This window comes from Chiloscyllium punctatum, chromosome 34 (assembly GCF_047496795.1).
Source record: "Chiloscyllium punctatum isolate Juve2018m chromosome 34, sChiPun1.3, whole genome shotgun sequence".
NCBI classification, from domain to species: domain Eukaryota; kingdom Metazoa; phylum Chordata; class Chondrichthyes; order Orectolobiformes; family Hemiscylliidae; genus Chiloscyllium; species Chiloscyllium punctatum.
In genome coordinates this window covers 50,848,851-50,876,159 of record NC_092772.1, presented here as the reverse complement: position 1 = coordinate 50,876,159, position 27,309 = coordinate 50,848,851, and the positions used below count along the sequence as shown (strand labels likewise).

General features: G+C 56.0%; 1 protein-coding gene across 6 annotated transcripts in view; it reads right to left on the bottom strand.

The window, feature by feature from the left end:
• Positions 1–591: 591 nt before the first annotated feature.
• The window catches only part of proser3 (proline and serine rich 3), a 36,613-nt gene continuing 9,895 nt past the window's right edge, over positions 592–27,309 (bottom strand). For 5 of the 6 annotated variants that reach the window (XM_072553503.1, XM_072553502.1, XM_072553505.1 and 2 more), the window contains 6 exons: positions 21,504–21,628; positions 18,478–18,677; positions 14,930–15,766; positions 9,980–10,142; positions 4,190–4,271; positions 592–3,214 (listed from right to left, as the gene is read on the bottom strand). In XM_072553503.1, the coding sequence (XP_072409604.1) occupies positions 3,169–3,214; positions 4,190–4,271; positions 9,980–10,142; positions 14,930–15,766; positions 18,478–18,677; positions 21,504–21,628 (1,453 nt within the window). In that variant the 3' untranslated portion in view covers positions 592–3,168. Of the gene's footprint in view, positions 3,316–4,189; positions 4,272–9,979; positions 10,143–14,929; positions 15,767–18,477; positions 18,678–21,503; positions 21,629–27,309 lie in introns of all 6 variants that reach the window. The other variant, XM_072553504.1, reaches the window with a different exon arrangement.

The following is a 27,309-nucleotide window of genomic DNA, read 5'->3' as shown; positions in this document are numbered from 1 at the left end:
CGGTGTGCAGTGTGCATGTGTGTCTGTGTTCATGTGTATTGTGTGCATGTGTCTGTGTTCATGTGTGTCTGTGTGCATGTGTGTCTGTGCGTGTGCCTGTGTTCATGTGTGTCTGTGTGCATGTGTATATCTGTGCTGTGTGCATGTGTGCCTGTGTGCATGTGTGTCTGTGTGCATGTGTATCTGTGTGCCTGTGTACCTGTGTTCATGTGTGCCTGTGTATCTGTGTGGCAGTGTGTCTGTGTGCATGCGTGCCTGTGTATCTGTGCCTGCGTGTCTGTGTGCATGTGTGTCTGTGTGCATGCGTGCCTGTGTGCATGTGTATCTGTGCCTGCGTGTCTGTGTGCATGTGTGCATCTGTGCCTGTGTGTGCATGTGAGTCTGTGTATGTGCGTGCATGTGTCTGTGTGCATGTGTCTGTGTGCATGTGCGTGCATGTGTCTGTGTGTGTGCATGTGTCTGTGTGCATGTGTGTCTGTGTGCATGTGTAAATGTGTGCATGTGTGTCTGTGTGCATGTGTGTCTGTGTGCATGTGTGTGTATGTGGGGATTGATTGCACATCGATTGATTAATGAACACAACGGACCACGTTTTGTACAAAATTTATTACACCAGAAACTCCATCGATTCCAAGTAATGATTAAAACTCTGTAGGCTACTGGTCAGAAGGCAGCAGCAGAAAGTCAGGAATAAGGTGATGCTCACATGGTCAGACACAATGCATCGAGAGTGAGTGTCAAACAGGGCCAGGCAGGGAGTTGCAGATGGGGTGAAGGGAGGGAGGGAACAGACATCACACAACTTACGGGACTGTCCAAAGAACACAGCTGGAGCTGCACAGGCTGCAGGACAGGCTTCCAATGGAATCACACTCCAGCATCAGGTTCACTTACACTTCAAACAACAGCTTGTATTAAGCAACATGCTACTGTGACGGTGGGGGGTCACAGACACGGACACAGACACCCGTCCCGTCATCGTGTGGGGGAATCACAGACACAGACCCCCGTCCCATCATCGTGTGAAGGAATCACAGACACAGACCCCGTCCCATCACCATGTGGGGAAATCATAGACCCCGTACTGTCAGTGTGTGAGGGGGAATCACAGACCCCGTACTGTCACTGTGTGTGGGGGAAATCACAGACCCCGTACTGTCAGTGTGTGAGGGGGAAATCACAGACCCCGTAATGTCAGTGTGTGAGGGGGGGAATCACAGACCCCGTACTGTCACTGTGTGAGGGGGAATCACAGACCCCGTACTGTCACTGTGTGTGGGGGAAATCACAGACCCCGTACTGTCACTGTGTGAGGGGGAATCACAGACCCCGTACTGTCACTGTGTGAGGGGGAATCACAGACCCCGGCCGGTCACTGTGTGAGGGGGAATCACAGACCCCGGCCGGTCACTGTGTGAGGGGGAAATCACAGACCCCGTACTGTCACTGTGTGGGGGGGAATCACAGACCCCGTACTGTCACTGTGTGTGGGGGGGAATCACAGACCCCGTACTGTCACTGTGTGAGGGGGAATCACAGACCCCGTACTGTCACTGTGTGAGGGGGAATCACAGACCCCGTACTGTCACTGTGTGAGGGGGAATCACAGACCCCGTACTGTCACTGTGTGGGGGGGAATCACAGACCCCGTACTGTCACTGTGTGTGGGGGGGAATCACAGACCCCGTACTGTCACTGTGTGAGGGGGAATCACAGACCCCGTACTGTCACTGTGTGAGGGGGAATCACAGACCCCGTACTGTCACTGTGTGAGGGGGAATCACAGACCCCGTACTGTCACTGTGTGAGGGGGAAATCACAGACCCCGTACTGTCACTGTGTGGGGGGGAATCACAGACCCCGTACTGTCACTGTGTGTGGGGGGGAATCACAGACCCCGTACTGTCACTGTGTGAGGGGGAATCACAGACCCCGTACTGTCACTGTGTGAGGGGGAATCACAGACCCCGTACTGTCACTGTGTGAGGGGGAATCACAGACCCCGTACTGTCACTGTGTGAGGGGGAATCACAGACCCCGGCCGGTCACTGTGTGAGGGGGAATCACAGACCCCGGCCGGTCACTGTGTGAGGGGGAAATCACAGACCCCGTACTGTCACTGTGTGGGGGGGAATCACAGACCCCGGCCGGTCACTGTGTGAGGGGGAAATCACAGACCCCGTACTGTCACTGTGTGAGGGGGAATCACAGACCCCGTACTGTCACTGTGTGAGGGGGGAATCACAGACCCCGTACTGTCACTGTGTGAGGGGGAAATCACAGACCCCATACTGTCACTGTGTGAGGGGGAATCACAGACCCCATACTGTCACTGTGTGAGGGGGAATCACAGACCCCGTACTGTCACTGTGTGAAGGGGAATCACAGACCCCGGCCGGTCACTGTGTGAGGGGGAATCACAGACCCCGGCCGGTCACTGTGTGAGGGGGAATCACAGACCCCGTACTGTCACTGTGTGGGGGGGAATCACAGACCCCGTACTGTCACTGTGTGTGGGGGGGAATCACAGACCCCGTACTGTCACTGTGTGAGGGGGAATCACAGACCCCGTACTGTCACTGTGTGAGGGGGAATCACAGACCCCGTACTGTCACTGTGTGAGGGGGAATCACAGACCCCGGCCGGTCACTGTGTGAGGGGGAAATCACAGACCCCGTACTGTCACTGTGTGGGGGGGAATCACAGACCCCGGCCGGTCACTGTGTGAGGGGGAATCACAGACCCCGCACTGTCACTGTGTGAGGGGGGAATCACAGACCCCGTCCGGTCACTGTGTGAGGGGGAATCACAGACCCCGCACTGTCACTGTGTGTGGGGGAAATCACATACCTCATACCCTCTGCCACCCGTATAAATCACTGCTGGAATGCAACAAACTCATTAAAAAGTTCTCAACAGGATCACAGACAGACACACACATACACACACAGATCCATCCCCATATATATCCCTGCTGGCTTTCCAAATGCATCATGGGTGGAAGATCTACATTACTGATGTCTCAAGATGCCACGTCAGGCGCTGAGAGTTGAGGGGACCCATGACCCATCAGATTGAGCAGGAGGTGGTGGTGAGAATGGTGGGAGCAGAAAGGGCTGGAGCGAAAGGCCATGGATGTGTAACGATGTTCCCCCCGGCCGTCAGACATCAGTGTGAGAGGCCACTCAGGATGGTCAGTCTCCGGTCAGCTTCCCTACAACAAAAACAGCACCAAGGCAAGTCCTCATACAGACAGGCCCACGACACTGGGTCACCCCACAGGGATAGAAACACAATACTCAAGACAGGCACCACCTTTGCAAATGAAGAAACATGTGAACAGAAAGCACCCATAAACACACTGAGAACAACAAGCATCATCTGCTTTTAAAAGTTATATTAGCTGAGCAATAAATATCAGTCCCGGGGAGAATTCCCATGGCTCTCTTTCCACAAAAGGGCAGGACCAAATTGTTCTGTCACCATTTCGAGGGGATTGACTCAGTTAAATGTCTCAGCGAAAAGACAGCATCTCTGACAGTGTGGCACTCCCTCAGCACTGACCCTCCGACAGTGCCCACTCCCTCAGCACTGACCCTCCGACAGTGCCCACTCCCTCAGCACTGACCCTCCGACAGTGCCCACTCCCTCAGCACTGACCCTCCAACAGTGCGGCACTCCCTCAGCACTGACCCTCCGACAGTGCCCACTCCCTCAGCACTGACCCTCCAACAGTGCGGCACTCCCTCAGCACTGACCCTCCGACAGTGCCCACTCCCTCAGCACTGACCCTCCGACAGTGCCCACTCCCTCAGCACTGACCCTCCGACAGCGCCCACTCCCTCAGCACTGACCCTCCGACAGTACGGCGCTCCCTCAGCACAATCCCCAACGTACTGGTTTGTGTCATATGAGTATGACTCTGCTAATAGACAGTGTTGTACCCAGGATGCTGCCAGAGACCCTTGATTCAAGCAGCAAAGGGCTCCTGTTTCATCTGACACGAGTTAAAACAGGAAACTGCCCAGGGACAGGAGCTGTGGGGAATATGAGCAAGGCTCTTCGAGTGCCTGGACTCTCTCAGCCAGGTGGGACACCCCAAAAAGCAGCTCCTTCAACGAGTGAACATAGTGATCGATAGCACACAGCAAACCATCAGGGACATTTGAGTCAATGTGAAAACCCCCACCTGAGCTGCTGTAGGACCCAGTCCCTCTGCTGTCGCAGCACTCGAAGCAAAACATCTTCTTCAAACTCCATGCCATCTGATTCTGCAGAAGGAAAAGGAGACTGAGAGATGGTGGCTTCCCGCCAACACCCAACCATCAACACTGTTCTACAATGCAGCTGGACCTCAACTGGAGAACGAACCACAGGGGAATATATACAAGGGCAACCACAGACCTTCACCGCAACTGGAGAACAGGTTAGAGACAGAGTCAAGCTCCCTCTACACTGTCCCCCATCAAACACTCCCAGGGACAGGGACAGCACGGGGTTAGATACAGAGTCAAGCTCCCTCTACACTTTCCCCCCCATCAAACACTCCCAGGGACAGGGACAGCACGGGGTGAGATACAGAGTAAACCTCTCTCTACACTGTCCCCCCCATCAAACACTCCCAGGGACAGGGACAGCACGGGGTTAGATACAGAGTAAAGCTCCCTCTACACTGTCCCCCCATCAAACACTCCCAGGGACAGGACGGGGTTAGATACAGAGTAAAGCTCCCTCTACACTGTCCCCCCATCAAACATTCCTAGGGACAGGGACAGCATGGGGTTAGATACAGTGTAAAGCTCACTCTACACTGTCCCCCATCAAACACTCCCAGGGACAGGGACAGCACGGGGTTAGATACAGAGTAAAGCTCCCTCTACACTGTCCCCCCATCAAACACTCCCAGGGACAGGGACAGCACGCGGTTAGATACAGAGTAAAGCTCTCTCTACACTGTCCCCCCATCAAACACTCCCAGGGACAGGGACAGCACGCGGTTAGATACAGAGTAAAGCGCCCTCTACACTGTCCCCCATCAAACACTCCCAGGGACAGGGACAGCACGGGGTTAGATACAGTGTAAAGCTTCCTCTACACTGTCCCCCATCAAACACTCCCAGGGACAGGGACAGCACGGGGTTAGATACAGAGTAAAGCTCTCTCTACACTGTCCCCCCATCAAACACTCCCAGTTGGTCGTTGCTCTGCCATTCAATCGTGGCTGATCTGTTTTCCCAACCCATTCTCCTGCCCTCTCCCCATAACCCTTGGTCAGCTTATCAATCAGGACAGTATTTTTTTTGGTCTTAAGTCCACTCGATGATTTTGTTTCCACAGCCTCCTGCGGGAATGAGTTCCACAGATTCCCCACCCTCTGGTTGATGGGATTCCTCCTCATCTCCGTTCAAAAGGCTTGTCAGGCTGTGCCCGCGGGTCCTAGTCTCTCCTACTCGTGGAAACACCTTCCCCATGTCCAGTCCATCCAAGCCTTTCAGTTTCATGTTCCTCTAAACTCCACTGAAACCTCAACTACCGTTCATCCCTGGGAACGCCCTGCCTGTAACAGGAGGACGCTCGCCAACTTTAAGGGTATTTAAATGGCCATTGGATAGACATATGGACGAGAATAGAATAGTGTTGGTTAGATTGGTTTCACAGGTCGGCGCAACATTGAAGGCCGAAGGACCTGCACAGAGCTGTAACGTTCTATGCTCTATGCAGTCCTTATGAATTCCAAATCAATCCTGATACAGCCTTAGAAGTATTTCCCTGATCCTGTATTATAGCCCTCTTGGATTGATTGTCAACATTGCACTTGCCTTCCTAACCACCAACTGAACCTGTTAACCTTTAAAGAGAATTCCGAACTAGGATTCCCAAATTCCTTTATACGTCAGACTTCCAAAGCCCTTTCTCTCTAGAGAACAGTCTACATACTTTTATTCTTCCGACCAAAGTGCCAAGCCTCACACTTTCCCCATCTGCCAGTCCTTTGTCCACTCCCCCAACTCTGCAAGTCCTTCTGCAGCCTCCCCCAGTCCCTCAACACTTACCTGTCCCTCCACCAACATTGGTGGAACATGGATAATAAACAAGATTGCCCATAGTCCCTTTGTCCCAGATTGTTAAAACTCCACTAGGCACCTGGAAAAGATCTCTTTATCCCCGCCCACTACCAGATGGCCAATCTGGGACGTGTACAGTCTCTGTCCTGGGACTGTCTGATGGGGGTGGGTTCGGGTGCCTTAATTTTCAGTTTAAAAGAGTTGAGGGTATAGACCAAGCACAGATACTGGGAACAGACCTGGGGGGGGGACAATGGGGTGTGCTTTACCCTGTGTATAACGGGGTGAGCTTTACCCTGTGTATAATGGGGTGAGCTTTACCCTGTGTATAATGGGGTGAGCTTTACCCTGTGTATAATGGGGTATGCTTTACCCTGTGTATAATGGGGTGAGCTTTACACTGTGTATAATGGGGTGTGCTTTACCCTGTGTATAATGGGGTGACCTGTACGCTGTGTATAATGGGGTGTGCTTTACCCTGTGTATAATGGGGTGAGCTTTACCCTGAGTATAATGGGGTGAGCTTTACCCTGTGTATAATGAGGTGAGCTTTACCCTGTGTATAATGGGGTGACCTGTACGCTGTGTATAATGGGGTGAGCTTTACCCTGTGTATAATGGGGTGAGCTTTACCCTGTGTATAATGGGGTGAGCTTTACCCTGTGTATAATGGGGTGAGCTTTACCCTGTGTATAATGGGGTGAGCTTTACCCTGAGTATAATGGGGTGAGCTTTACCCTGAGTATAATGGGGTGAGCTTTACCCTGTGTATAATGAGGTGAGCTTTACCCTGTGTATAATGGGGTGACCTGTACGCTGTGTATAATGGGGTGAGCCTTACACTGTGTATAATGGGGTGAGCTTTACCCTGTGTATAATGGGGTGAGCTTTACCCTGTGTATAATGGGGTGAGCTTTACCCTGTGTATAATGGGGTGACCTGTACGCTGTGTATAATGGGGTGAGCTTTACCCTGTGTATAATGGGGTGAGCTTTACCCTGTGTATAATGGGGTGAGCTTTACCCTGTGTATAATGGGGTGAGCTTTACCCTGTGTATAATGGGGTGAGCTTTACCCTGAGTATAATGGGGTGAGCTTTACCCTGAGTATAATGGGGTGAGCTTTACCCTGTGTATAATGAGGTGAGCTTTACCCTGTGTATAATGGGGTGAGCTTTACACTGTGTATAATGGGGTGAGCTTTACACTGTGTATAATGGGGTGAGCTTTACCCTGTGTATAATGGGGTGAGCTTTACCCTGTGTATAATGGGGTGAGCTTTACCCTGTGTATAATGGGGTGACCTGTACGCTGTGTATAATGGGGTGAGCTTTACCCTGTGTATAATGGGGTGAGCTTTACCCTGTGTATAATGGGGTGAGCTTTACACTGTGTATAATGGGGTGACCTGTACCCTGTGTATAATGGGGTGAGCTTTACCCTGTGTATAATGGGGTGAGCTTTACCCTGTGTATAATGGGGTGAGCTTTACCCTGTGTATAATGGGGTGAGCTTTACACTGTGTATAATGAGGTGAGCTTTACCCTGTGTATAATGGGGTGAGCTTTACCCTGTGTATAATGGGGTGAGCTTTACACTGTGTATAATGGGGTGACCTGTACCCTGTGTATAATGGGGTGAGCTTTACACTGTGTATAATGAGGTGAGCTTTACCCTGTGTATAATGAGGTGAGCTTTACCCTGTGTATAATGGGGTGACCTGTACGCTGTGTATAATGGGGTGTGCTTTACCCTGTGTATAATGGGGTGACCTGTACGCTGTGTATAATGGGGTGTGCTTTACCCTGTGTATAATGGGGTGACCTGTACGCTGTGTATAATGGGGTGATCTGTACGCTGTGTATAATGGGGTGAGCTTTACTCTGTGTATAATGAGATGAGCTTTACCCTGTGTATAATGGGGTGAGCTTTACCCTGTGTATAATGGGGTGAGATTTACCCTGTGTATAATGGGGTGAGCTTTACCCTGTGTATAATGGGGTGAGCTTTACCCTGTGTATAATGGGGTGAGCTTTACCCTGTGTATAATGGGGTGACCTGTACCCTGTGTATAATGGGGTGAGCTTTACCCTGTGTATAATGGGGTGAGCTTTACCCTGTGTATAATGGGGTGAGCTTTACCCTGTGTATAATGGGGTGACCTGTACCCTGTGTATAATGGGGTGAGCTTTCCCCTGTGTATAATGAGGTGAGCTTTACCCTGTGTATAATGGGGTGAGCTTTACACTGTGTATAATGGGGTGACCTGTACCCTGTGTATAATGGGGTGAGCTTTACCCTGTGTATAATGGGGTGAGCTTTACCCTGTGTATAATGAGGTGAGCTTTACCCTGTGTATAATGAGGTGAGCTTTACCCTGTGTATAATGGGGTGACCTGTACGCTGTGTATAATGGGGTGTGCTTTACCCTGTGTATAATGGGGTGAGCTTTACACTGTGTATAATGAGGTGAGCTTTACCCTGTGTATAATGGGGTGAGCTTTACCCTGTGTATAATGGGGTGAGCTTTACCCTGTGTATAATGGGGTGAGCTTTACACTGTGTATAATGGGGTGAGCTTTACCCTGTGTATAATGAGGTGAGCTTTACCCTGTGTATAATGGGGTGAGCTTTACCCTGTGTATAATGGGGTGAGCTTTACCCTGTGTATAATGGGGTGACCTGTACCCTGTGTATAATGGGGTGAGCTTTACCCTGTGTATAATGAGGTGAGCTTTACCCTGTGTATAATGGGGTGACCTGTACGCTGTGTATAATGGGGTGAGCTTTACCCTGTGTATAATGGGGTGAGCTTTACCCTGTGTATAATGGGGTGAGCTTTAACCTGTGTATAATGGGGTGACCTGTACGCTGTGTATAATGGGGTGTGCTTTACCCTGTGTATAATGGGGTGACCTGTACGCTGTGTATAATGGGGTGTGCTTTACCCTGTGTATAATGGGGTGACCTGTACGCTGTGTATAATGGGGTGATCTGTACGCTGTGTATAATGGGGTGAGCTTTACTCTGTGTATAATGAGATGAGCTTTACCCTGTGTATAATGGGGTGAGCTTTATCCTGTGTATAATGGGGTGAGATTTACCCTGTGTATAATGGGGTGAGCTTTACCCTGTGTATAATGGGGTGACCTGTACGCTGTGTATAATGGGGTGTGCTTTACCCTGTGTATAATGGGGTGACCTGTACGCTGTGTATAATGGGGTGATCTGTACGCTGTGTATAATGGGGTGAGCTTTACCCTGTGTATAATGGGGTGAGCTTTACCCTGTGTATAATGGGGTGAGCTTTACCCTGTGTATAATGGGGTGAGCTTTACCCTGTGTATAATGGGGTGACCTGTACCCTGTGTATAATGGGGTGAGCTTTACCCTGTGTATAATGGGGTGACCTGTACGCTGTGTATAATGGGGTGACCTGTACGCTGTGTATAATGGGGTGAGCTTTACTCTGTGTATAATGAGGTGAGCTTTACCCTGTGTATAATGGGGTGAGCTTTACCCTGTGTATAATGGGGTGAGCTTTCCCCTGTGTATAATGGGGTGACCTGTACGCTGTGTATAATGGGGTGAGCTTTACCCTGTGTATAATGGGGTGACCTGTACGCTGTGTATAATGGGGTGAGCTTTACCCTGTGTATAATGGGGTGACCTGTACGCTGTGTATAATGGGGTGAGCTTTACCCTGTGTATAATGGGGTGAGCTTTACCCTGTGTATAATGGGGTGAGCTTTACCCTGTGTATAATGGGGTGAGCTTTACCCTGTGTATAATGGGGTGAGCTTTACCCTGTGTATAATGGGGTGAGCTTTACCCTGTGTATAATGGGGTGACCTGTACCCTGTGTATAATGGGGTGACCTATATGCTGTGTATAATGGGTGAGCAGTGTTGCTACCTTCAGCTTCTTCAAGCAGTTTGGTGACAGTCTCTGGTGTCTGACGAGTTTCAGTCACTGATGAAGGTGGTAGTCGATGGCCCCTGGCTCTGCCAACTGTGTTCGGCTTGCTCCTGATCTGATGGTTTGGTTTGGAACGTGGGAACATTCTCTCAGAGACCACCTTGGGCACAGAGAAACACATTGAGTACACCAACTCCCAACCATGACAAGGGACGTTACTCATTGAACTACGCTCAGACCGGGGGACGGAAACTTACATAATAAACAAACATTTCATAAAGAACACGGTGACTGTCAAAGAATCAGTGCTGAGGGAGCGGCCACTCTGTCAGAGGGTTACTACTGAGGGAGTGCCACACTGTCAGAGGGTTACTACTGAGGGAGTGCCGCACTGTTGGAGGGTTACTACTGAGGGAGTGCCACACTGTCAGAGGGTTACTACTGAGGGAGTGCCACACTGTCGGAGGGTTACTACTGAGGGAGCGGCCACACTATCAGAGGGTTACTACTGAGGGAGTGCCGCACTGTCAGAGGGTTACTACTGAGGGAGCGGCCACTCTGTCAGAGGGTTACTACTGAGGGAGTGCCGCACTGTCAGAGGGTTACTACTGAGGGAGTGCCGCACTGTTGGAGGGTTACTACTGAGGGAGTGCCACACTGTCAGAGGGTTACTACTGAGGGAGTGCCACTCTGTCAGAGGGTTACTACTGAGGGAGTGCCACACTGTCAGAGGGTTACTACTGAGGGAGTGCCGCACTGTCAGAGGGTTACTACTGAGGGAGTGCCACACTGTCGGAGGGTTACTACTGAGGGAGCGGCCACACTATCAGAGGGTTACTACTGAGGGAGTGCCGCACTGTCAGAGGGTTACTACTGAGGGAGCGGCCACTCTGTCAGAGGGTTACTACTGAGGGAGTGCCGCACTGTCAGAGGGTTACTACTGAGGGAGTGCCACACTGTCGGAGGGTTACTACTGAGGGAGCGGCCACACTATCAGAGGGTTACTACTGAGGGAGTGCCGCACTGTCAGAGGGTTACTACTGAGGGAGTGCCACACTGTCAGAGGGTTACTACTGAGGGAGTGCCACACTGACAGAGGGTTACTACTGAGGGAGTGCCGCACTGTCAGAGGGTTACTACTGAGGGAGCGGCCACTCTGTCAGAGGGTTACTACTGAGGGAGTGCCACACTGTCAGAGGGTTACTACTGAGGGAGTGCCGCACTGTCAGAGGGTTACTACTGAGGGAGTGCCGCACTGTTGGAGGGTTACTACTGAGGGAGTGCCACACTGTCAGAGGGTTACTACTGAGGGAGTGCCACTCTGTCAGAGGGTTACTACTGAGGGAGTGCCACACTGTCAGAGGGTTACTACTGAGGGAGTGCCGCACTGTCAGAGGGTTACTACTGAGGGAGTGCCACACTGTCGGAGGGTTACTACTGAGGGAGCGGCCACACTATCAGAGGGTTACTACTGAGGGAGTGCCGCACTGTCAGAGGGTTACTACTGAGGGAGCGGCCACTCTGTCAGAGGGTTACTACTGAGGGAGTGCCGCACTGTCAGAGGGTTACTACTGAGGGAGTGCCACACTGTCGGAGGGTTACTACTGAGGGAGCGGCCACACTATCAGAGGGTTACTACTGAGGGAGTGCCGCACTGTCAGAGGGTTACTACTGAGGGAGTGCCACACTGTCAGAGGGTTACTACTGAGGGAGTGCCACACTGACAGAGGGTTACTACTGAGGGAGTGCCGCACTGTCAGAGGGTTACTACTGAGGGAGCGGCCACTCTGTCAGAGGGTTACTACTGAGGGAGTGCCGCACTGTCAGAGGGTTACTACTGAGGGAGTGCCACACTGTCGGAGGGTTACTACTGAGGGAGCGGCCACACTATCAGAGGGTTACTACTGAGGGAGTGCCGCACTGTCAGAGGGTTACTACTGAGGGAGCGGCCACTCTGTCAGAGGGTTACTACTGAGGGAGTGCCGCACTGTCAGAGGGTTACTACTGAGGGAGCGGCCACTCTGTCAGAGGGTTACTACTGAGGGAGTGCCACACTGTCAGAGGGTTACTACTGAGGGAGTGCCACACTGTCAGAGGGTTACTACTGAGGGAGTGCCACACTGTCAGAGGGTTACCACTGAGGGAGTGCCACACTGTCAGAGGGTTACTACTGAGGGAGTGCCACACTGTCAGAGGGTTACTACTGAGGGAGTGCCACACTGTCAAAGGGTTACTACTGAGGGAGTGCCACTCTGTCGGAGGGTTACTACTGAGGGAGTGTCACACTGACAGAGGGTTACTACTGAGGGAGTGCCACACTGTCAGAGGGTTACTACTGAGGGAGTGCCACACTGACAGAGGGTTACTACTGAGGGAGTGCCACACTGACAGAGGGTTACTACTGAGGGAGTGTCACACTGACAGAGGGTTACTACTGAGGGAGTGCCACACTGTCAGAGGGTTACTACTGAGGGAGTGCCGCACTGTCAGAGGGTTACTACTGAGGGAGCGGCCACTCTGTCAGAGGGTTACTACTGAGGGAGTGCCACACTGTCAGAGGGTAACTACTGAGGGAGTGCCGCACTGTCAGAGGGTTACTACTGAGGGAGCGGCCACTCTGTCAGAGGGTTACTACTGAGGGAGTGCCGCACTGTCAGAGGGTTACTACTGAGGGAGTGCCACACTGACAGAGGGTTACTACTGAGGGAGTGCCACACTGTCGGAGGGTTACTACTGAGGGAGTGCCGCACTGTCAGAGGGTTACTACTGAGGGAGTGCCACACTGACAGAGGGTTACTACTGAGGGAGTGCCACACTGTCGGAGGGTTACTACTGAGGGAGTGCCACTCTGTTGGAGGGTCAGTGCTGAGGGAGTGCCGCACTGTCAGAGGGTTACTACTGAGGGAGCGGCCACTCGGTCAGAGGGTTACTACTGAGGGAGTGCCGCACTGTCAGAGGGTTACTACTGAGGGAGTGCCACACTGTCAGAGGGTTACTACTGAGGGAGTGCCACACTGTCAGAGGGTTACTACTGAGGGAGTGCCACACTGTCAGAGGGTTACTACTGAGGGAGTGCCACACTGACAGAGGGTTACTACTGAGGGAGTGTCACACTGACAGAGGGTTACTACTGAGGGAGTGCCACACTGTCAGAGGGTTACTACTGAGGGAGTGCCGCACTGTCAGAGGGTTACTACTGAGGGAGCGGCCACTCTGTCAGAGGGTTACTACTGAGGGAGTGCCACACTGTCAGAGGGTAACTACTGAGGGAGTGCCGCACTGTCAGAGGGTTACTACTGAGGGAGCGGCCACTCTGTCAGAGGGTTACTACTGAGGGAGTGCCGCACTGTCAGAGGGTTACTACTGAGGGAGTGCCACACTGACAGAGGGTTACTACTGAGGGAGTGCCACACTGTCGGAGGGTTACTACTGAGGGAGTGCCGCACTGTCAGAGGGTTACTACTGAGGGAGTGCCACACTGACAGAGGGTTACTACTGAGGGAGTGCCACACTGTCGGAGGGTTACTACTGAGGGAGTGCCACTCTGTTGGAGGGTCAGTGCTGAGGGAGTGCCGCACTGTCAGAGGGTTACTACTGAGGGAGCGGCCACTCGGTCAGAGGGTTACTACTGAGGGAGTGCCGCACTGTCAGAGGGTTACTACTGAGGGAGTGCCACACTGTCAGAGGGTTACTACTGAGGGAGTGCCACACTGTCAGAGGGTTACTACTGAGGGAGTGCCACACTGTCAGAGGGTTACTACTGAGGGAGTGCCACACTGTCAGAGGGTTACTACTGAGGGAGTGCCACACTGTCAGAGGGTTACTACTGAGGGAGTGCCACACTGTCAGAGGGTTACTACTGAGGGAGTGCCACACTGTCAGAGGGTTACTACTGAGGGAGTGCCACTCTGTCGGAGGGTTACTACTTAGGGAGGGGGCACTGTCGGATGGTCAGTGCTGAGGGAGTGCCACACTGTCGGAGGGTCAGTGCTGAGGGAGTGACGCTCTGTTGGAGGGTCAGTGCTGAGGGAGTGCCACTCTGTTGGAGGGTTACTACTGAGGGAGTGCCACACTGTCAGAGGGTTACTACTGAGGGAGTGCCACACTGTCAGAGGGTTACTACTGAGGGAGTGCCACACTGTCGGTGGGTCAGTGCTGAGGGAGTGGGCACTGTCGGAGGGTCGGTGCTGAGGGAGTGCCGCACTGTCGGAGGGTCAGTGCTGAGGGAGTGCCACACTGTCAGAGGGTCACTACTGAGGGAGTGCCACACTGTCGGAGGGTCACTACTGAGGGAGTGCCACACGGTCAGAGGGTCAGTGCTGAGGGAGTGGGCACTGTCGGAGGGTCAGTGCTGAGGGAGTGCCACACTGTCAGAGGGTCACTACTGAGGGAGTGCCACACTGTCGGAGCGTCACTACTGAGGGAGTGCCACACGGTCAGAGGGTCAGTGCTGAGGGAGTGGGCACTGTCGGAGGGTCAGTGCTGAGGGAGTGCCGCACTGTCGGAGGGTCAGTGCTGAGGGAGTGGGCACTGTCGGAGGGTCAGTGCTGAGGGAGTGTCGCACTGTCGGAGAGTCAGTGCTGAGGGAGTGCCGCACTGTCGGAGGGTCAGTGCTGAGGGAGTGTCGCACTGTTGGAGAGTCAGTGCTGAGGGAGTGCCGCACTGTCGGATGGTCAGTGCTGCGGAAGTGCCGCACTGTCGGAGGGTCAGTGCTGAGGGAGTGGGCACTGTCGGAGGGTCAGTGCTGAGGGAGTGGGCACTGTCGGAGGGTCAGTGCTGAGGGAGTGGGCACTGTCGGAGGGTCAGTGCTGAGGGTGTGCCGCACTGTCGGAGGGTCAGTGCTGAGGGAGTGCCGCACTGTCGGAGGGTCAGTGCTGAGGGAGTCTCTGACCTCTATAGGATGAGAAGCCCTCTATCTGGTGACATGGTTAAGATTAAAGGCAGTACCTGTCCCAACACCTGCTGAACGTTTACATGCTGACTGCGATGGGATGGTGCGGGCTTCCCTTGATGCTGTCCCCTCGCTGATGAGTTCTCGGGTGATGCATTGTCGTGTTCACCTTCGGAGGATTGCTGTTCTGTGTCTGAGCCACTGCTCCCAGTGAATGGGTGAGAGTCCTGCTGCCGTGGCCTCACTTGGCGAACATTCTGAGGCTGCAGGTACACAGGAGGCTGGCTGCTGCTCTCCTCCAATCCCGAGCTCCATCCAACTTCTCTTTGCCCCCAATGATGGGCCCGCCTACCCCTCTGGGGGCAGTCCCTTCCACAGACCTCAGGCAGAGGCTCCAGTCCCTGCTCCTTGTCACCAGACACTGCTTCTGAAGTCCTTCCTCCGTTCATGCCGCACTGTCTGTAATAACCGTCCGCTGACCTTCGCCCTTCGATCGCTGAGCTCAGGCCGTGCGTGAGCCCACTGTCATCTCTCCCTTCACCAGTGCTGTGCTGTCTGCAGGGACAGTCCACTGACCTTCGCCCTTCGATCGCTGAGCTCAGGCCGTGCGTGAGCCCACTGTCATCTCTTCCTCGCTGAGCTGGCTCTCTCTCCGCGGCCTGAGGATCACAGCGTTGACCGCCTGTGCCCGCCTGTAGACATGTCCAGTTCTCGGACAGGCACACCGCTCGACTCAAGATTGGCACGGGGCAGGTAGCACCAGTCCCGGCTTTGTTCCCTGGACTATGTTGGGGGCTCCTGGTCGATGTCTCGCTCTCTCTCCAACCGCCCTCAGGGTATGACCCTGTGACCACTGACTTGTCCTTTTTCATGTCCCCATCAGACCTGGTAATCTGGAAAAATAAACCAACTCTCACTCAGTGACTGTTTATGCTGCAGCTGGGATGCTTCATCTGTCTCCGAGCACTGACTACCTCAGAGGATACAGGGCAGTTTAGATTTAGATTACTTACAGTGTGGAAATAGGCCCTTCGGCCCAACAAGTCCACACCGACCCGCCAAAGTGTAACCCACCCAGACCCATTCCCCTACATTCACCCCTTCACCTAACACTACGGGCAATTTAGCATGGCCAATCCACCCTAAGCTGCACATTTTTGGACTGTGGGAGGAAACCGGAGCACCCGGAGGAAACCCACGCAGACACGGGGAGAATGTGTAAACTCCACACAGAGAGTCACCTGAGGTGGGAATTGAACCTGTCGCTGTGAGGCAGCAGTGCTAACCACTGTGCCACCATGCTGCCCAAACATTATTTCTCCATTATTTGTCCGGGGTGCTGGACCAGCATGTAATGCCTGTCCCTTGTTGCTCCTGGAGCAAGTGTTGGAGGAGCTGCCTTCCTGAATCACAGGAGGCTGGCGCACACAATGGGAAGGAGTTCCAGGATTTTGACCCAGTGACACTGAAGGAACACGGATTGTTAGACTTCTGATCCAGTGAATGTTCTGGGGACCTGGATTTGAATGCTGCCATGGCAGATGGTGGAATTTGTATTCAACTTAAAATAAGTTTTGGGGAATGTCAGATAAACCCATCTGGCTCACTAATGTCTATAGGGAAGGAAACTGCCATCCGCACCTGGTCTGGCCTACATGTAACTCCAGACCCACAGCAATGGGGCTGCCTCTCAACTGTCCTCTGAAATGGCTCAATCGCAGCTAGGGTTCGGCAATAAATGCTGGCCAACTAGTGATGCCCACGTCCCACAAGGGAATATAGGGAAAAAGACATTTCTGGGTCAGGATGGTGAGGGGCTCGGAGGGGAGCTTGCAGGGGGCGGTGTTCCCATTTATTCGCTGCCCTTGTCCTTCTAGGTGGAAGTGGCCGTGGGTTTGGAAGGTGTTGCCTGAGGAGCCTTGGAGAGGTGCAACTGCAGGGTGAAGTGATCTCAAATGAAATGGAGAGGGATTGGGAGAGGTTGGGATCCACCCCTCGGAGCAGAGGAGGTTCAGGAAGCGATTGAATTGGGCCTTTCAAAATCACCGGGGAGGGGGTGGTTGCCAATCGAGTTGACGAGGGAGACAGTGTCTTCAGGGGCAGGATGGTCAGTCAGCAGAGGGACACGGAGTGAAGAGAATTAGGAAAAGACCCAGAGGGGGGAGACGGGAAGAATTTGAAACAAAGACAAAAATTGCTGGAGAAACTCAGCAGATCTAGCAACATCTGTGGAGAGAAGACGCAGTGACTGTCTTGGGTCCAGTGGCCCTGCCTTCTCTCCACAGATGCTGTCAGACCTGTGGAGGAGAATGTTTTCCTTATTCTGATCTAAGAGGCACTGCTGAAAATAGCAGCAGGAGCAGGTTCAACAGGAGCTTTCAAAAGGTGGGGGTAAATTGGAGACATATTCGGGAGGACGGGTATCAGCAAAGCAGTGGAGGAAGGAGAGGGCATGGAGAGGAGACTGGAGATTAATCATTGCAATACTGCTGCACAACTGGGATGGAAATATTTCCACTACGCCAAGGCAGGTTAGAATCTGCAGGTGAGAATCATTCCGACACACGGAGAGGAGGGGCTGGACAAACACGTCACGCAGTCTGTGTTTGGTCTCACTGATGTAAAGGACACTACACTGTGCAGCAAATATACTCGACTCAGCTGAGGGCAGGACAACTGAAACACTGCTTCACCTGGAAGGTGTGTCTGGGCCCTTGGACAATAAGGAAGGAGGAGGGAAATGGGCAGGTCATATGAGTTGAACAGCACAGAAACAGATCCTTTGGTCCAACTCATCCATGCTGACCAGATATCCTCAACTAATCTAGTCCCATTTGCCAGCTCTTGGCCCATATCCCTCCAAACCCTTCCTATTCATGTCCCCAGCCAGATATCTTTTAAATGGTGTCATTGTACCAGCCTCCACCACATCCTCTGGCAGCTCATTCCATACACGTACCACCCTCTGGGTGAAAAAGTTGCGCCTTAGGTCTCTTTTATATCTTTCCCCTCTCACCCTAAACCTATGCCCCTCTAGTTCTGGACTCCCCCACCCCAGGGGGAAAAGACCTTGTCTACTTATCCTATCCATACCCCTCATGATTTTATAAACCTCTATAAGGTCACCCCTCAGCCTTCGACGTTCCAGGGAAAACAGCCCCAGCCTGTTCAGCCTCTCCCTGTAGCTCAAACCCTCCAACCCTGGCAACATCCTTGTAAATCTTGTCTGAACCCTTTCAAGTTTCACAACATCCTTCCTATAGCAGGGTTCCACCTTCTATGATTGCATGGGGAGGTACCATTGTGGGGGTGGGGGGAATAACGAAGTACTCAAAATGGACAAGGGTGTGATTGAGATAACAGAATCTGCAGAATGCTGAGAGTGGAGGCAGAGGGAAGACGTGTTTGGTGATGGTGACCCACTGGATGGGGTGGAAATGTAGGATGATCTTTTGAATCTGGGAACCAGTGAAATGGAAGTGTGGGCCATTGTGCAGGAGACTGGGCAGGAATCTACAAAGGCCAAACCTGGGCAGGTCAGTCTGTGAAGGGGTTTCTCCGCAGTTACTGGGAGAAGCAGTTGACAGGACAGACAGCCTCGTACCTGCCTGCCCAAGTGGATTGGAGGGGAGTGTGACTTCCTCTGTGCTAGCAAGGCCCATGAGCTCACTCTCGCTGCCTCCATCTTCCTTTGCAGACGCCACAGGTAGAGAATATCGTCTTCAGGGCGAGTGCTGAACGAGGGCTTGCAGCTGGGGGAGGGGCCATCAGGCCGCGTGCTGAAATGTTTCACATCTTTATCTCCTGGAGAGGGCAGAAGGAGCCAAACAGAGCTGGGTCAGAACCATGGCCGCCACAGGCAGTTTGAACAGCTATACAAATCAAAGTGCACAAATAGATATGGAACAGTACTGAGGGAGTGGGCACTGTCGGAGGGTCAGTGCTGAGGGAGTGGGCATTGTCAGAGGGTCAGTGCTGACGGAGTGGGCACTGTCGGAGGGTCAGTGCTGAGGGAGTGGGCATTGTCAGAGGGTCAGTGCTAAGGGAGTGGGCACTGTCGGAGAGTCAGTGCTGAGGGAGTGGGCACTGTCGGTGGGTCAGTGCTGAGGGAGTGGGTACTGTCGGAGAGTCAGTGCTGAGGGAGTGGGCACTGTCGGAGGGTCAGTGCTGAGGGAGTGGGCATTGTCAGAGGGTCAGTGCTAAGGGAGTGGGCACTGTCGGAGGGTCAGTGCTGAGGGAATGAGCACTGTCGGAGGGTCAATGCTGAGGGAGTGCCACACTGTCGGAGGGTCAGTGCTGAGGGAGTGGGCACTGTCGGAGAGTCAGTGCTGAGGGAGTGGGCATTGACGTAGGGTCAGTGCTGAGGGAGTGGGTACTGTCGGAGAGTCAGTGCTGAGGGAGTGGGCACTGTCGGAGGGTCAGTGCTGAGGGAATGAGCACTGTCGGAGGGTCAGTGCTGAGGGAGTGGGCCCTGTCGGAGGGTCAGCGCTGAGGGAGTGGGCACTGTCGGAGGGTCAGTGCTGAGGGAGTGGGCACTGTCGGAGGGTCAGTGCTGAGGGAATGAGCACTGTCGGAGGGTCAATGCTGAGGGAGTGCCACACTGTCGGAGGGTCAGTGCTGAGGGAGTGGGCACTGTCGGAGAGTCAGTGCTGAGGGAGAGCTGCACTGTCAGAGGGTCAGTGCTAAGGGAGTGCCGCAGTGTCAGAGGGTCAGTGCTGAGGGAGAGCCGCACGGTCGGAGGGTCAGTGCTGAGGGAGTGCCACACTGTCGGTGGATCAGTGCTGAGGGAGTGGGCACTGTCGGAGGGTCAGTGCTGAGGGAGTGGGCACTGTCAGAGGGTCAGTGCTGAGGGAGAGCTGCACTGTCAGAGGGTCAGTGCTAAGGGAGTGCCGCAGTGTCAGAGGGTCAGTGCTGAGGGAGAGCCGCACGGTCGGAGGGTCAGTGCTGAGGGAGTGCCACACTGTCGGAGGATCAGTGCTGAGGGAGTGGGCACTGTCAGAGGGTCAGTGCTGAGGGAGTGGGCACTGTCTCAGGGTCTGTACGGAGGGAGCGCCGCACTGTCGGAGAGTCAGTGCTGAGGGAGTGCTGCACTGTCGGAGGGTCAGTGCTGAGGGAGTGCTGCACTGTCGAAGGGTCAGTGCTGAGGGAGTGGGCACTGTCAGAGGGTCAGTGCTGAGGGAGAGCTGCACTGTCAGAGGGTCAGTGCTAAGGGAGTGCCGCACTGTCAGAGGGTCAGTGCTAAGGGAGTGCCGCACTGTCGAAGGGTCAGTGCTGAGGGAGTGGGCACTGTCAGAGGGTCAGTGCTGAGGGAGAGCTGCACTGTCAGAGGGTCAGTGCTGAGGGAGCGCCGCACTGTCGGAGGGTCAGTGCTGAGGGAGAGCCGCACGGTCGGAGGGTCAGTGCTGAGGGAGCGCCACACTGTCGGAGAGTCAGTGCTGAGGGTGTGGGCATTGTCGGAGGGTCAGTGCTGAGGGAGTGCCGCACTGTCGGAGGGTCAGTGCTGAGGGAGTGCTGCACTGTTGGAGAGTCAGTGCTGAGGGAGTGCCACACTGTCGGAGAGTCAGTGCTGAGGGAGTGGGCACTGTCAGAGGGTCAGTGCTGAGGGAGTGCCACACTGTCGGAGAGTCAGTGCTGAGGGAGTGGGCATTGACGTAGGGTCAGTGCTGAGGGAGTGCCGCACTGTCGGAGGGTCAGTGCTGAGGGAGTGCCACACTGTCGGAGGGTCAGTGCTGAGGGAGTGCCACACTGTCGGAGGGTCAGTGCTGAGGTGGTGGGCATTGTCGGAGGGTCAGTGCTGAGGGAGTGCCACACTGTCGGAGGGTCAGTGCTGAGGGAGTGCTGCACTGTTGGAGAGTCAGTGCTGAGGGAGTGCCACACTGTCGGAGGGTCAGTGCTGAGGGAGTGCCACACTGTCGGAGAGTCAGTGCTGAGGGAGTGCTGCACTGTCGGAGGGTCAGTGCTGAGGGAGTGGGCACTGTCAGAGGGTCAGTGCTGAGGGAGAGCTGCACTGTCAGAGGGTCAGTGCTGAGGGAGAGCCGCACGGTCGGAGGGTCAGTGCTGAGGGAGTGCCACACTGTCGGAGAGTCAGTGCTGAGGGAGTGGGCACTGTCGGAGGGTCAGTGCTGAGGGAGTGCCACACTGTCGGAGAGTCAGTGCTGAGGGAGTGGGCACTGTCAGAGGGTCAGTGCTGAGGGAGAGCTGCACTGTCAGAGGGTCAGTGCTAAGGGAGTGCCGCAGTGTCAGAGGGTCAGTGCTGAGGGAAAGCCGTACGGTCGGAGGGTCAGTGCTGAGGGAGTGCCGCACTGTCGGAGGATCAGTGCTGAGGGAGTGGGCACTGTCGGAGGGTCAGTGCTGAGGGAGTGGGCACTGTCTCAGGGTCTGTACGGAGGGAGCGCCGCACTGTCGGAAGGTCACTGCTGAGGGAGTGGGCACTGTCGGAGGGTCAGTGCTGAGGGAGTGGGCACTGTCGGAGGGTCAGTGCTGGGGGAATGCCACACCATCGGAGAGTTTGTGCTGACGTAGCGCCGCACATTCAGAGGGTCAGTACCACATTTTCAGAGGATCGGTACTGAGGAAACTCCAGAGTTTGAATGATAAATAAATGAAGTTTCCAAAATGCAGGGCGCTTACCATCAGAGGGCACGGTCAGTGGGACAGATACAGGACAGCCCAACACTTCATCAACGTGATCAGAGCTAGATGGAGATCCAACACCATCTGAACTGATAGGGACAAGGCCACTGCACGAGGATTCACTGAACAGGGGGGAACAAAGAAGCAGGTCATTGGCAAGAGAATAGATACAAGCAATCACATCAAAGTAAAGTTAAATATGACCCTGCGACAACGCGGAACTCCCTCAGCACTGACCCTCTGACAGTGCCCACTCCCTCAGCACTGACCCTCCGACAGTGCCCACTCCCTCAGCACTGACCCTCCGACAGTGCGGCGCTACCTCAGCACTGACCCTCCGACAGTGCGGCGCTCCCTCAGCAGTGACCCTCCGACAGTGCGGCACTCCCTCAGCACTGACCCTCCGACAGTGCGGCACTCCCTCAGCACTGACCCTCCGTAAGTGCGGCACTCCCTCAGCACTGACCCTCCGTAAGTGCGGCACTTCCTCAGCACTGACCCTCCGACAGTGCGGCACTCCCTCAGCACTGACCCTCTGACAGTGCGGCGCTCCCTCAGCACTGACCCCCGACAGTGTGACGCTCCTGCAACACAGACCCTCAAACATTGTGGCGCTCCCTCAGCACTGACCCTCTGACAGTTCCCAATCCCTCAGCACTGACCATCCAACAGTGCCCACTCCCTCAGCACTGACCCTCCGACAGTTCGGCGCTCCCTCAGCACTGACCCTCCGACAGTGCCCACTCCCTCAGCACTGACCCTCCGACAGTGCCCATTCCCTCAGCACTGACCCTCAAACAGTGCCCCCTCCCTCAGCACTGACCCTCCCACAGTGTGGTGCTCCCTCAGCACTGACCCTCCAACAGTGCCCACTCCCTCAGCACTGACCCTCCGACAGTGCCCACTCCCTCAGCACTGACCCTCCAACAGTGCCCACTCCCTCAGCACTGACCCTCCAACAGGGCGGCACTCCCTCAGCACTGACCCTCCAACAGTGCACACTCCCTCAGCACTGACCCTCCGACAGTGGGGCTCTCCCTTAGCACTGACCCTCCGACAGTGCCCACTCCCTCAGCACTGACCCTCCGACAGTGCCCACTCCCCCAGCACTGACCCTCCGACAGGGCCCACTCCCTCAGCACTGACCCTCCGACAGTGCGGCACTCCCTCAGCACTGACCCTCCGACAGTGCGGCTCTCCCTCAGCACTGACCGTCCGACAGTGCCCACTCCCTCAGCACTGACCTTCCGACAGTGCAGCGCTCCCTCAGCACTGACCATCCGACAGTGCCCACTCCCTCAGCACTGACCCTCCGACAGTGCGGCACTCCCTCAGCACTGACCCTCCGACAGTGCGGCGCTCCCTCAGCACTGACCCTCCGACAGTGCGGCGCTCCCTCAGCACTGACCCTCCGACAGTGCGGCACTCCCTCAGCACTGACCCTCCGTAAGTGCGGCACTCCCTCAGCACTGACCCTCCGTAAGTGCGGCACTCCCTCAGCACTGACCCTCCGACAGTGCGGCACTCCCTCAGCACTGACCCTCCGACAGTGCGGGACTCCCTCAGCATTCACCCCCCGACAGTGTGGCGCTCCCTCAGCACTGACCCAGTGACAGTGTGGCAATCTCTCAGCACTGACCCTCCGACAGTGCCCACTCCCTCAGCACTGACCCACTGACAGTGCGGCACTTCCTCAGCACTGACCCTCTGACAGTGCGGCACTCCCTCAGCACTGACCCTCTGACAGTGCGGCACTCCCTCAGCACTGACCCTCCGACAGTGCGGCACTCCCTCAGCACTGACCTACTGACAGTGCGGCGCTCCTGCAACACAGACCCTCAAACATTGTGGCGCTCCCTCAGCACTGACCCTCTGACAGTTCCCAATCCCTCAGCACTGACCATCCAACAGTGCCCACTCCCTCAGCACTGACCCTCCGACAGTTCGGCGCTCCCTCAGCACTAACCCTCCGACAGTGCCCACTCCCTCAGCACTGACCCTCCGACAGTGCCCATTCCCTCAGCACTGACCCTCAAACAGTGCCCCCTCCCTCAGCACTGACCCTCCCACAGTGTGGTGCTCCCTCAGCACTGACCCTCCAACAGTGCCCACTCCCTCAGCACTGACCCTCCGACAGTGCCCACTCCCTCAGCACTGACCCTCCAACAGTGCCCACTGCCTCAGCATTGACCCTCCAACAGTGCGGCACTCCTTCAATACTGACCCTCAGACAGTGCTAACTCCCTCTGCACTGAACCACCGACAGTGCAGCGCTCCCTCAGCACTGACCCTCCGACAGTGCCCACTCCCTCAGCACTGACCCTCAAACAGTGCGGCACTCCCTCAGCACTGACCCTCAGACAGGGCGGCACTCCCTCAGTACTGACCCTCAGACAGGGCGGCACTCCCTCAGCACTGACCCTCCGACAGTGCCCACTCCCTCAGCACTGACCCTCTGACAGTGCCCACTCTCTCAGCACTGACCCTTCGACAGTGCCCACTCCCGCAGCACTGACCCTCTGACAGTGCCCACTCTCTCAGCACTGACCCTCCGACAGTGCCCACTCCCTCAGCACTGACCCTCTGACAGTGCCCACTCTCTCAGCACTGACCCTCCGACAGTGCGGCACTCTGTCAGCACTGACCCTCCGACAGTGCGGCACTCTCTCAGCACTGACCCTCCGACAGTGCGGCACTCCCTCAGCACTGACCCTCCGACAGTGCGGCGCTCCCTCAGCACTGACCCTCCGACAGTGCGGCGCTCCCTCAGCACTGACCCTCCGACAGTGCGGCACTCCCTCAGCACTGACCCTCCGACAGTGCGGCACTCCCTCAGCACTGACCCTCCGACAGTGCGGCACTCCCTCAGCACTGACCCTCCGTAAGTGCGGCACTCCCTCAGCACTGACCCTCCGACAGTGCGGCACTCCCTCAGCACTGACCCTCCGACAGTGCGGCACTCCCTCAGCACTGACCCTCTGACAGTGCGGCGCTCCCTCACCACTGACCCCCGACAGTGTGACGCTCCTGCAACACAGACCCTCAAACATTGTGGCGCTCCCTCAGCACTGACCCTCTGACAGTTCCCAATCCCTCAGCACTGACCATCCAACAGTGCCCACTCCCTCAGCACTGACCCTCCGACAGTTCGGCGCTCCCTCAGCACTGACCCTCCGACAGTGCCCACTCCCTCAGCACTGACCCTCCGACAGTGCCCATTCCCTCAGCACTGACCCTCAAACAGTGCCCCCTCCCTCAGCACTGACCCTCCCACAGTGTGGTGCTCCCTCAGCACTGACCCTCCAACAGTGCCCACTCCCTCAGCACTGACCCTCCGACAGTGCCCACTCCCTCAGCACTGACCCTCCGACAGTGCCCACTCCCTCAGCATTGACCCTCCAACAGTGCGGCACTTCCTCAGCACTGACCCTCCAACAGTGCCCACTCCCTCAGCACAGACCCTCCGACAGTGCGGCTCTCCCTTAGCACTGACCCTCCGACAGTGCCCACTCCCTCAGCGCTGACCCTCCGACAGTGCCCACTCCCCCAGCACTGACACTCCGACAGTGCCCACTCCCTCAGCACTGACCCTCCGACAGTGCGGCACTCCCTCAGCACTGACCCTCCGACAGTGCGGCTCTCCCTCAGCACTGACCCTCCGACAGTGCCCACTCCCTCAGCACTGACCTTCCGACAGTGCAGCGCTCCCTCAGCACTGACCATCCGACAGTGCCCACTCCCTCAGCACTGACCCTCCGACAGTGCGGCGCTCCCTCAGCACTGACCCTCCGACAGTGCGGCGCTCCCTCAGCACTGACCCTCCGACAGTGCGGCGCTCCCTCAGCACTGACCCTCCGACAGTGCGGCACTCCCTCAGCACTGACCCTCCGACAGTGCGGCACTCCCTCAGCACTGACCCTCCGACAGTGCGGCACTCCCTCAGCACTGACCCTCCGTAAGTGCGGCACTCCCTCAGCACTGACCCTCCGTAAGTGCGGCACTCCCTCAGCACTGACCCTCCGACAGTGCGGCACTCCCTCAGCACTGACCCTCCGACAGTGCGGCACTCCCTCAGCACTGACCCCCCGACAGTGTGGCGCTCCCTCAGCACTGACCCAGTGACAGTGTGGCAATCTCTCAGCACTGACCCTCCGACAGTGCCCACTCCCTCAGCACTGACCCACTGACAGTGCGGCACTTCCTCAGCACTGACCCTCTGACAGTGCGGCACTCCCTCAGCACTGACCCTCCGACAGTGCGGCACTTCCTCAGCACTGACCCTCTGACAGTGCGGCACTCCCTCAGCACTGACCCACTGACAGTGCGGCGCTCCTGCAACACAGACCCTCAAACATTGTGGCGCTCCCTCAGCACTGACCCTCTGACAGTTCCCAATCCCTCAGCACTGACCATCCAACAGTGCCCACTCCCTCAGCACTGACCCTCCGACAGTTCGGCGCTCCCTCAGCACTAACCCTCCGACAGTGCCCACTCCCTCAGCACTGACCCTCCGACAGTGCCCATTCCCTCAGCACTGACCCTCAAACAGTGCCCCCTCCCTCAGCACTGACACTCCCACAGTGTGGTGCTCCCTCAGCACTGACCCTCCAACAGTGCCCACTCCCTCAGCACTGACCCTCCGACAGTGCCCACTCCCTCAGCACTGACCCTCCAACAGTGCCCACTCCCTCAGCATTGACCCTCCAACAGTGCGGCACTCCTTCAATACTGACCCTCAGACAGTGCTAACTCCCTCTGCACTGAACCACCGACAGTGCAGTGCTCCCTCAGCACTGACCCTCCGACAGTGCCCACTCCCTCAGCACTGACCCTCAAACAGTGCGGCACTCCCTCAGCACTTACCCTCCGACAGTGCGGCACTCCCTCAGCACTGACCCCCCGACAGTGCGGCACTCCCTCAGCACTGACCCCCGACAGTGCGGAACTCCCTCAGCACTGACCCTCCAACAGTGCGGAACTCCCTCAGCACTGACCCCCCGACAGTGTGGTGCTCCCTCAGCACTGACCCTCCGACAGTGCGCACTCCCTCAGCACTGACCCTCCGACAGTGCGGCAATCCCTCAGCACTGACCCCACGACAGTGCCCACTCCCTCAGCACTGACCCTCCGACAGTGCCCACTCCCTCAGCACTGACCCTCCGACAGTGCCCACTCCCGCAGCACTGACCCTCCGACAGTGCCCACTCCCGCAGCACTGACCCTCCGACAGTGCCCACTCCCGCAGCACTGACCCTCCGACAGTGCCCACTCCCGCAGCACTGACCCTCCGACAGTGCCCACTCCCGCAGCATTGACCCTCCAACAGTGCGGCACTCCTTCAATACTGACCCTCCGACTGTGCCCACTCTCTCAGCACTGACCCTCCGACAGTGCCCACTCCCTCAGCACTGACCCTCTGACAGTGCCCACTCTCTCAGCACTGACCCTCCGACAGTGCGACACTCTCTCAGCACTGACCCTCCGACAGTGTCCACTCCCTCAGCACTGACCCTCCGACAGTGCCCACTCCCTCAGCACTGACCCTCCGTAGGTGTGGCGCTCCCTCAGCACTGACCCTCCGACAGTGCGGCACTCCCTCAGCACTGACCCTCCGACAGTGCGGCACTCCCTCAGCATTGACCCTCCGACAGTGTCCACTCCCGCAGCACTGACCCTCCGACAGTGCCCACTCCCGCAGCACTGACCCTCCGACAGTGCCCACTCCCGCAGCACTGACCCTCCGACAGTGCCCACTCCCGCAGCACTGACCCTCTGACAGTGTCCGCTCCCTCAGCACTGACCC